Source organism: Phalaenopsis equestris, unplaced genomic scaffold, assembly GCF_001263595.1.
Source record: "Phalaenopsis equestris unplaced genomic scaffold, ASM126359v1 Scaffold000423, whole genome shotgun sequence".
NCBI lineage: Eukaryota > Viridiplantae > Streptophyta > Magnoliopsida > Asparagales > Orchidaceae > Phalaenopsis > Phalaenopsis equestris.
Genome location: NW_018164864.1, coordinates 57646 through 69634, shown reverse-complemented (window position 1 = coordinate 69634; position 11989 = coordinate 57646). Strand labels below are relative to the sequence as shown.

At 30.8% G+C, this 11989-nt stretch overlaps 2 protein-coding genes across 2 annotated transcripts; both read right to left on the bottom strand.

Annotated features, from left to right (window-relative positions):
- Positions 1-2343: 2343 nt before the first annotated feature.
- LOC110027336 (probable magnesium transporter NIPA6) lies at positions 2344-4121 on the bottom strand. The gene is made up of 3 exons (XM_020728712.1): positions 4112-4121; positions 3885-4011; positions 2344-2723 (listed from the first exon to the last, which is right to left on the bottom strand). Exons 1-3 carry the CDS (start codon positions 4118-4120, stop codon positions 2587-2589), a joined length of 273 nt encoding a protein of 90 aa, XP_020584371.1. The 5' UTR covers position 4121; the 3' UTR covers positions 2344-2586.
- Positions 4122-10168: 6047 nt separating this feature from the next.
- Positions 10169-11693, bottom strand: LOC110027335 (probable magnesium transporter NIPA6; the record flags this gene model as incomplete). Its single annotated transcript, XM_020728711.1, is given in 5 exon segments — positions 10169-10342; positions 10726-10853; positions 11226-11386; positions 11468-11558; positions 11637-11693. Coding segments are annotated over 5 exon segments (596 nt in total), but the record flags the coding sequence as incomplete, so codon positions are not given.
- Between the last annotated feature and the right edge of the window lie 296 nt (positions 11694-11989).

Here is an 11989-nt window from a genome sequence, read left to right as displayed (position 1 = left end):
GGCACATGAGGGTGGTTGGGGGCTCGTATAATAGTATTCGTCAATTTTTTAAAAAAATATGTATATATATAAACATACATACGTATGGATGTATATATACATATACATGCATACGTATGTACGTATCTATACATACGTACATACGTATGTATATACATACATACGTACATACGACTTATGTATGTATATATATGTATAGAATAAAATATTACTCTTAACTCTAACATGATGACATCTATTGCACTATTATTATGTAATCAATCTTGTTTCTTCTAATATTTATGTTGCATGACCCAATAACTTATAATTTATGATTTAATAAATAAAAATTGCTTACTAAATTTGAGTCATCAAACTCATACATTTTTTTTATAGCCTGCTAGATGAACCATCACCATAGTAAGAGAATTTTCAGCATCAAAACTTCATCTAACTATTTTTTTTTATTCAATGTAATTTCTCTATTCATACATGTGTTAGATTTGATTAATTTTACTTATGTGATTATTGCTTTAATATTTATGTTGAATGCTATTAATGCAACAAAACAACATTTGTTTTTATTAATTATAATTACTAATTTGAACCTAACCTCAATTGTTGTTATCATTTCCATTTCTTTGTCCAACAATTTTAGACTCATAATCCTTCTACTCTTGGCCACTTGTTGAATTCTTGATCTATGGCCATATATGAGCCATTGTGTTATGCCTATGGTTGTAAATGAACCAATGCATTAGATGAATAACTCGGATTTGATTTGATTAATACTCGATCAAATTTATTTAAATTAGTAAACAAATAAGTTTTAATTTTTTTTTAAATCATGAATGCTAAATAAACTAAGCTTATATATATATAGTACAAATCATTTATTATGTTTTCGGACAAAATTGTTTATTGTTCGAAAAATAATTTATTAAATGAACTATAGTAAATGTAATGATACTTTATACCATACATAATATATTATTTATACAAAGTTTTAAAACTTATAATTAAATTAATTATAAATTCAATATTAACATATTTTTATCAATATTCATTGTAATCTACTACAATTCATTTATATTTCTTTATTTAAAAAAAAATTAGGGGGCTTTACATATATAACGCCCAGAGCTTTCATATTTACCTATCTTACACCTAAACTTTCATAATTACAAATATTTTGTATGTAATTTTCCAAAATAAATATTACACAAGTACTTATTTATATTATTTTATTAAAAAAAAATCCTTACCTGTAATTGATTATAATTTCATCTAATTGATAAAGACTGATTAAATACTAATTCAAAATTGATTCTATTATTTTTTTATTTAATTTCATGAAATTATTTATTCATTATTTTTATGTAAATAATTTTAATTTGTTTATTAATTCATTGAAATACTCATTCAATTAATGTAAATAAATTAATTACAAATCATATTTTTTAAAAATTTTAATCAGATCAAATATAAACATATATGTAAAAGCCCGGCCCTAATTATTCCTTTTTTTTATTGAGTTTATACCACCTTATACTCTCCCTATAACTTACCTATATCTACCGGAACTACAGAAGCACGAAATTTATTTGTAGGTTACATATAGATTACAAGGAGCTTACAGAGAGTATAACGCATATATAACCCCCCTATACCCTCTGAATAACCTCCCGACGTACACAACTGCGTACGTCTTACATAAGTAAATATTTTCCGTATTTTAGAATGCTACAAAGGAAACAAAATCAAACTATGATTTCAGCACTGCCATTTGGCAGCGTTGTGGGATAGAAAAGGACTTGCCAAGATAGCTCCAACAAAGAAAATTGATGTTCTGAAAACTCTAACATGCTTTCTTTAAGATGCCTTCTCTGAAGGAAAAATCTATGTAAAACATTATATGAAAGTATATATAATAAATATTAAATAATAATTTAATGAAGTTCAATTGACAAAAATGTTATTTCAAGGGCTAAAATGAAAAACTGTACCAAAAATGAAAGGGAAAATTACATGCATACCACCCAATTCCCATGTATTTGCGCATCCAAGACCTAAATATTGTTTTTTACATTTATACCACCAAATATGTCATATTACATAAAAAATACAAAATTTTCAACTGAAACAACATTTTTATGCATAGGAAGTGGTATATGTGTAAAAATTGAAGTTGTTTGATATGTAAATACATAGGAATTGAGTGACAAATATATGTAAATCTTACAAGAAAAAAACATATACAATGACCACCTAAATCAAAATATTCTAAAATGGGCAGATTTAATTTATGGAACGTAACCTTAAAAAATAAAATCAAATCAAATCAAGATATTAAGCTGTACAAAATAAAGAATATTCTAAAGTAGGTGAAATTGATGTCATTCTTCGAAGGTTCAATAATTGCACTTAAACTGTTACAGGATGAAAAACATTTGGGCTTGTAGACACGTCTGAAACACTAAACCATGTCAAAAATCTCAATCATAAACCCTGATCACTCTAAAATTACAAAACTCTCAAGCGTAAACTGCAATATGCTAAAATCTACACTAATTTACAAATACATAAACGACGCAGAACTTAAATCAGTCATGTAATGTTATCTGAACAATTTAAAGTCACAAAATAATCATCTTTTACATTCTTCAGCAGAGAATCTGTGCTGCCTTTCCAGATGTACCAGGATATCGATCCTGAATCAAGAGGCCAGGGATTATTTTCAGAATCTAATAAGAAAAGTGGGGAATTAGATTCATACCACCCAATTTTTATGCAGTTAGAATAGCTTGTGCTTATCCAGATAAGCCGCTTATCTAGAAACACGGACCGCAGCCTTGTGCTTATCCAGATAAGTCGTTTATCTAGAAACACGGACCGCGGGGTTCATCCCGCATTCTTTAGTATAAAAAACCAATTGCGTTTTCAAATAAACTGCTTAAACGGAATTTCCAAGGCGGCAGCGGATAAGCTGCCCCAAACGCATCCTTAATAACTTGAGATTGGATATTTAATTACATATCACACAAATCTTTAAATCATGTCAAAAATACCACTAATATTAACTTTTTGAAATAAAATGCATTTTTTTTCTCAACAATTCATGCGTGTCTGTCTTAATATCATTAAGACGCTGAAGTGTTATAAAAATGAGTATCAAAGCTCAGTTTTTAGATATATAAATAAAATAAAGATTATGTGGTATAAATGTAAATCCCAAAAAAATAGAAGAAAAGTACTTTATTCGAGCAACATCAATCGAAAAACAAATTGGAACGTAGAAAGAGCAAGCACAGAAACATAAAAACCAACAAGTCAATCTAACATTCAGCGAGAGACATACACCTGTTCCATGAAAAGTCATTTATGTGCGGCTACGTGGCTAATTGGACATGACTAGAAAGGCTGACATTTCGCTTATTTATTGTTATTTGTGAACATATTTATTAATTGTTCAACGGGTAGTTGGATATGAACTGGAGCAATTTAATTTAGGAAGATTTACAGAAATACCACTCAATCCTCGTGTATTTACATATCTAACACCTAAACTTCAATTTAAACAAAAATGACACCTTTCCTATGCATAAAAACGTATATTTCACCTTTAAAAAGTTAAAATGATGATATTTTTATGTGACAAAACATTTGGGTGTCGTAAATGTGAAAAGTAAAGTTTCGGTGTCAGAAATGTAAATACAAAAGCATTGGGTGGTATGTATGTAAAATGCCCCTTCAATTTATCATTGTGTATTCGTGTTTATCAATTAATATTGAAATTTAGAAAATTAAATTAAATTAGCTTTTAATTTTTATGAGGAGTTAATGAAGTATAATATCAAATAACTGCTCAGCTAATTCAACCTACTCCATGTGAAATCCAATTATACCTGCTGAAGGAATTGCATCCTCCGTTTCCTGCTCTCTAGTTGTATGTAATAATATGGTGCCAGAAAGAATTGTTATGAATCCACAGAGTTCGGATGCTATGCTGCTGAAATTTTGATGCGACCACTCCTAAAGAAAGAAATGGATAGGAATGACATTAGAATCAACATCATACAGAGTAAAACTGAATTAGGATAATAGAAAATTAAATATTAAATATTGAATATACCTTGAACATTATTGCAAAAAAAAAAAAAACAACACAGCAAAAGAAGTCTTCTTAGGAAAATGATCCGATAAATTATATATATATATATTGGCAGAGCAGTCTTGCTAAAGGTAGTAAGTCCCTCAGGTCACGGGTTCGAATCCCCCGTGTGTATGGTGTGGTACTCAAATATTTAACACACATAAGGATGGTCGGGGCTCCTCTAATAGCCTTCGGCTATTCCTTTTTATTTTAAAATCTATATATATAACAAATATCATATGCAGGTGTCAGTAATCTTATGAAAATTTAATGTATAAAGCATGCTTCGAAATAAAAATGGCAAAGTTACTTAAAGAGAGAAGGATTTTATTGATGGTAAATAATTTCTCATCACAAGGAAACAAGTGGAGCTGCTGGCTGCAAAAATATGACTAGTAACATGGTAAAAGCTTCTTCACAAAATCACAATAAAAAGCACATAAATTTAAGTTCATTTCTTAAAATATTATTGCTTGTTTAAGGTAAGTAATATGTTTTTATCTATAAAATATATTGATCTGAGGGTCTCCCTATAAAAAGAAAAAGCCATCACTTAACAGAAAAGCCTAAAAACGACAACTATAAAAATATATATATAATGGGGGCGATTTTGGCATGCAAGATAAAAAAATAAAAAAAATGAAGAGTTGGCAGAAGAAAAATGGAGAACACACAAAAGAGAAAATTTTAGGAGAATAAAAGCTGAAGTCGTTTATATGACACGTCTTTTAGGCTTGCCAAAGCTGAAGACCTTTCAGTTATGTCCTTCAAAGGAAGATAATTTTTTTTGCATGATGTTATTTCAATCAATCTAAGTTGACTGTGAAAACCCTTCACATCATGTTCTTAATGGACTTCAAAAAGAGAACCTACATGCTTGTACAAATCCTCTATGCTAGCCAACTATGAACACATAGGCCTTTACTATTTCTTATTAGGCTGTACAAAGAAGAAACTAAAGGCGAATAGACCGTTACATTGATTTCTAACCCTACTAAATGATTTGATTTGTCTAACAAAACAAATCAAAGAGTATTTTCTCGCCGCTATGGAAGTTTTCCAGACAACCTTTTAGTGAATTTCTCATTAAAGGCATTGTGAAATTTTCTCTTGAAAGAGTCCCGAAAACTGTCTCTTCGGTGACATGGTTGGAGTTAGGGTTTGGGATTAGGTTTGGGTAGGTGGAAGAGGGTGAATATGGATGATGTAGGGTAAGAAAGAAAATTTTTGGGTGGCCAGCTTGAAAAATCAGAACCGAGAATGATTATTGTGTAGATGTGGGGTTGGGTATTTGTGGATGCTAGAAACACTATGATAAGACGGTGATAGCTATAGTGAATACATATGACAACAAAGGCAAGGTTGTCTCGGTGTTGCAAAAGTGAGGGGATAGTTGGACAGCGAAAACAGACGACTGGAATGAAAGACAACAAGGTGGGAGGTGAATGGAATGGTTGGCAGCTGGTGGAGGAGGTGGTGGTCGGTGGTTATAGTTGCAAGAAGACAGCAGGGTTGTTGTCCGGTGGTTCCAGCAGCAAGGAAAGGAGGTGACAACGAGGGGAGGAATGTGGAGAATATAAAATTCAGAGATAAATACCCCCGCGAGAACAAGCTACAGACGAAAAACCATGCGATCCCTTGCAAGGAGAACACCTCAAACGTGCTACAACTGGAGCACACCCGCATTTAGATATAGCCCTAGAAGGGAGAAACCTACATGCCGACGACTAATTTGATGAAAAAGCAATCCAAAGTTGTAATAAAAACACAAAAAATAACAAATTTATAGACTTAGGGTAAATAAGAGTAGACCCCACTCCAATTAGGAGGTAAACCCACGCAAATGAAGTGTCGAATGACACTCTGAACCAATCCAAGCCACATTCACCTATTGAAATTCATGATACTGTATCGGATACTGAGAAAACGTTTCTATGGGAAGTTCCATTTGTGGTACTATAGCAAGGCGGATGGCTTCCGCGTCAATAACCCTCCATGCTTGTAACGACCCAACCTGAAGCATGAAATTAACCAAGACGGGAATAGAAGATTGGATGATGGGAACTAAATTTTTTATATTTATATACTATTTGACAAATGAAAAAACCACTAAACAAATTAATTTAAAGCAACATACTTAAATTTATCTCTTTAATGGTTGTCCACATTTTCTATAATCGTTCTCTCTTCTATCACTCGTTTTTAATCAAATATAATTAAACTGAAAAAATTAGCTTAAAATAATAATGAGCAAAACAAGTCAGTGAATACTTAAACTCATAAATTACAATAATACAAGAGAAAAAAAAATAATATGCATGTCAATTAAACTTTTAATAAATCAATATAAATATTAGATGTTATTCAAAATATCTTTAGATGTTATTCAAAATATCTTTAGATGTTATTCAAAAAATCTTACCATATCAATATTATATCAATATCATTATATATCTAGGGGAGTAAATGAGTCGAGCATGAGTGAGTCTAGCCTCAGTTCACCTTCGACTCTTTAAAAAATACTAATGTATATGTTCGACTCATTTAAATGTCAAGCTCAAAAAACTTTTTCATGCTCAACTCGTTTTGCCTAACAAACCAAACACGAGTTGTTCGCAAACAACGAGTCATTTTGATAGCCCTTGTTATACAACTATTATATGTTAAGAGTATGGGCGAGTTTTAAATCTTATTCTTTTTATTAAAATATTCATTTAAATAAAATTTAATATATATTTATTCTATTTTTAATTAATAATTTTAATTAAGTATAAAACTTTGTAGCCTTGTAGTTAATTAAATATTTTTAAAAATAATACTCATCATATATATATATATATATATATATATAATTTAATTTATAATTTAATTATTTTGAGCCAAAATGAACATAACACGAACAAACCAAATTTTGTTTATGTTTGGCTCTATTATATATTAAGCGTAATTTGTTCGTGTTCGGCTTGTTTACTTAGTGAATAAATTGAACATGAGCTACTTAACAAGACAAACACGAACTGTTCGCAAACAACGAGCTATTTTGATAGCCCTATACATATTCGTACAATCATCACAGGAGCATTGACTAAAAAATTATACCAATTGAGATACTTTAATTTCAATGTCATTTTTCATTTACATGTATGGCTATCTTAGTGTTCCCCAGCTAGTACCATAATAGGGTAACTCCATCATGGTCAATCATGCACATGCAAACATACAACAAAAATATCACTTTCTACTAATGAATATTTCAATCTCATTTACAAGCAGTCTGTACTTTTGTACAATATTCAATATATATGATAATTTAAACGTAGCTGAGCACACAGGTTATTCTTACAATATGAACAAAATTCAACAGAATCATAAATCATGGGTATGCAATACCATAACAGTATTAGTAAATGTATTAGGTCAAAAAAAATAAAATATTACTATAACAAAAGAATATGAGTACTCACCTCGACGTCAATTTATAAATGAGTCAAACACGAATAAACCATTGCTCGATCTTGTTTGGAGCTCTAATTGATTAAATAAATAAATAATATTTACTATAACAATTTTAAATTTATTGTATCAATTGTATTTTAAAAAATGATAACATTTATTATTTTTTAAATCATTCGAGCTAAATTCGAGCCGAAAATAAGCTGTAAAGGAACAAATGCATTTGAATCATGTGCAATATGAAAATAATATTAACACATCATTTCTAAAACCGGTTGATTTTGAGAAAAAAAATTAGATGAGCCAAACACGAACAAACACTGGACTCGCTCAACCTCGGCTCATTTGCACCCCTAATTATAGCTCAACATACACAATATTCAATTAGTATTATAGAAGAGGATCACATAGGCACAAATTTTTTATTGCAATGATAACACAAAACAAGTACTACTTAAAAGGAAGCAAATAATACTTTTTGGTCAACTTATATTTAGAGAAGATTATTGTAAAAGAATTAGAATAGTAAATTATTTATTTACCTCAAAAATAGCAGAGAAAAAAAAGAAAAAACAGCAACAAGCCCGGGCATCATCTCAAACTTAAGCAAGTGGATTTACTTTGGCACAAAATCAAAGATAGGCTCAATAAGTGGTTCAATAATTGATTTGATCATCATCAGCAAGCTTATCCACAAAACCTAGATCCTTACAACAATAAACTTCATAAGCAAACTTAACATAAGCATCAGATTATTGAATTGGTGATAGTGACAAAGAACTATATATTCTCAAAATGTTTTAGGGCCTTTAGAGTTCAAGAAATTATTATATGATATGAATTGTTATCAAGCAAAATGATTTTAGATGTGATATACTGGATGTATAACCATCATACGATTTATGCTAATGATTCATGAGACTCTCAATCACAGGAAAATGAATAACAACTAGATGTATTAACATTGCATGCCTTCAAGATTATTTATGATCAGTATAAGATTGACGAAGAGTAGAATTGTAGTCACGAATGCTATAAGACTTTAACGTAATCATAAGATGCCTTAAAATATGACTCATTTAATTGTCATACAAATAAAAATAACTATGATCATATTCATAATCATGAGATTAAATTGTCATACTAATAAGAATAACTATGATCATATTCGCAGTCATAAGTCATATGCATGCTAATCGAGTGATCCCTTAGCTATGGCAGCATGTAACTTAGAGCAATATTTCAGTCCATCATCATAGGACATGCTTTTCCTGACACCACTTAAATTAATTTATGATGTACAAGGCTTATAATGAAGTCAAGCATATATAAATCATATCCAAAAGTGCTCTAAACTTAGATGCTTGTGTTAAGGAAACTACTTGAAAAAGTCACCTTCTAATTTCACCGCAGAAAAGGATCACAGGGTTCGAGGAAAAAAATCGAACCAAAAAATTTAAGAAAGCACAATCAAAGCAACCAGAAAAACACATAAATTTTACATGAAAAAACCCGAAAATAGAAAAAAACCACGGAGTCACACCACCACAAATTTCACTATGTAATTCAAAAAATTTTACAAAGGACACAAGTTTTTTTTAGATAAAATAAATAGTGCCTCGAAATGCACTGATCTTCAATCAAGTTTATACAACTTGAATGCATATTGAGTGAAACTACTAAAAATTATTTCTGCTCTCCGTAAACTCAACTCAATACTCAACCCGAAATCCACTGTCTGGAATCAAGTTGATTCAACTTGAATGCATATTGAGTGAAACTCCTAAAATCTGATTGTCTGGTCTCTGTAAATTCAACTCAATACCACCCTTATATTGTTACCAAATATCAACTTAGTCCAATTGATCACTGAAAATCTGTGAAATTTCCCATAAAAATACTTAGCTTGCTAGGTTCATGAAACACTGGGGCAGCTTCAACTATATTGGCTATATTATATATTGAGGATTGAGATATTCTTTTCTTACATAATTTTCAAACATTAACCCTATCCCATTCCCGCACTCCAACTCTTCCTTCCCTCAATATCCGTCTTCTGACAAAAGCCCTTAGTAAATTCACCATTTACCTTCCACAATTTAATACTCTTAAGTTTTTTCAGACCAATATTCTGCCTAATAATCAATGTTCTTCATAGATCAAATGCAAAGTTTCCCTGGCTAAACAAATATTTGCATTTTTAGACTAATATGAACTATGAAGCATCCATCAAACAATTACCATCCATAAATACCTGATGAATCATGAATGCATTGTCAACCTTCTACTTAAGAATATAATAATCTTAAAAATCCCACTTTTATTTTTGTGCATCAGAATTCAGCATGCATTGCTGGTGGTATCACAATTAAAATAAAATATATATATATATTAAAAGAAATGGTATAATCATGTTAGCAATGCATGCTCCATCCAACCTTGATGCAAAAATCTGATAATATCATATTGCATCCTATAAAACATACATGTTGGACAAAAGCATTCATGCTGTTCATGGAAAAGGACATTTTATAAGAGTTACTTCCAGTGAGGCAATCAAAATGTGCTGCCAATAATGATATAAAAGCACAAGTTCAATCAAAAGAAGAACATGCTAACCTTGTTCAAGTAATTCAATTGAGTAACAGCGCAAATGACAGCTCCCAATAAGAAAAGCCACGTTTGAGGATAAGCCACCTGACTAATCCCCTCGAATGTCAGTTTTACTGCAATTCCAACGGCCTTTATGCTAACAACCTGTAGATCAATCAAGATATTCTTAGACCAAGTTAATTATGATAAAAAAAAGGGCATTTACATAGCACACAATTCTTATGCATTTACATATCTCCCACCTAAACATTCTCATTTACACACAGCTAGCAAATCTCTAATATCACATCCAAAATAGCACTATTATCATTATTTAAAAGTGAAAAACATATTTTCATGCATAGGTTTAAAAAACCAAAATGATATGTAAATATGAAAGTTTAGGTGTGAAATATGTAAATGCACAAGAATTGTGTGCTACGTACTTAAATTTCCCAAAAAAAACAAAATTTTAAGCTAAATATTAAAATCCTTGTATGACAATCTAATATGAGACTAATACTAAGCTGCACAGTTTCAAGTCTAACCGTCAGTGATCCCATCAAAGAACATATTCCCAGGTAAACTATTATGCTTGTTTGTCCATATCGGGGCTCAAAATATAACACTAGAGCCAGGACAATGACTAGGGCAACTGCTGTATAAATCAGAAAAGCTGCAAAAGATAAAAAAACAATAGAACAATCATTATCAGTTCATATAAGTAAAATGCTGAATTACATTATATGTCGTGATCTTAAAATAAACTAATGGGTGCATAATATATTCATGGAGAATTTACATACATACCACCCAATTCCTATATATTCACATATCCAACACCTAAACTTTATTTTTTACATTTATACCACCCAAATCTTTCATTTCATATATCACATAAAAAATACCACCATTTTAACTATTAAAAAATGAAATGCAACTTTCCATTCAAAGGTAAAGTGGCAAGTACGTAAAAATTGAAGTTTAGATAGATATGTAAATACATAGGAATCGAGCAGCATGTATGTAAATCTTCCTATACATTTACCAGGTTGTATGGCCAGTGTCCAGATTTCTTCTACTGAACTTGGTGTCTGCTCCTGAGGTGCATGAATTACAATGACAAGTGAACCGACAATGCAAGATACACATCCAAGAATACCCATTTTATGTAACTTCTCCTTTAGTATGAAGTGTGCAAGAACAGCACTGCAGAATTAATCAAACAACATCAAATTTGAATAGAAAAAAACATTGCATCTCATCAGCTATTTACCATCTCCTAATTACCTGATTATTATACTAAAGGCACCTAGAGGAGTTACAAGAACAGCTGGAGCAAAAACATAAGCCACTAAATTTGAGGCCTCGCCTACAATCACTGTTCATAATATATGCTTCAGCCTTCCAAACAGAACATATATAAGAACTAAGACATTCTTAAGGAAAATTTTCTTACTTAACATCATCCCAATCCACCAAAGTGGTTCTAACAAGTAGGCGTATCCTCCAAAACCTACAATAGTGAATAAAAAACAAGTCAAAGACAAGATTGAAAAAAATAATTTCATAAGCTCACCCTATCTATGAAAACTAGAAGAAAGTACGATATAATGTCAGTTAATTTGTATGGACAGCAGTTCCCTATGAAGAGAAGCAAACAAGAATTAGGGTCTTGGACAATTTTAAACAACAATAAATCAAATTATGGGAAAATGCAAAGGAAAGAATGCTCCACATAGGGTGTAGCTGAGTCAAGCTGACTCGTGACCAACTAAGGCTTAGATTAATAAATGGCTCATGATTCTAGCT

What these genes read in the sequence shown, in the direction of transcription:
- LOC110027336 (XM_020728712.1), bottom strand. An exon ending in GGATGCAATTCCTTCAGCAG is followed by an intron (nt 2,724 to 3,884) that starts GTATAATTGGAT and finishes TTTTCTTATTAG; the next exon opens with ATTCTGAAAATAATCCCTGG.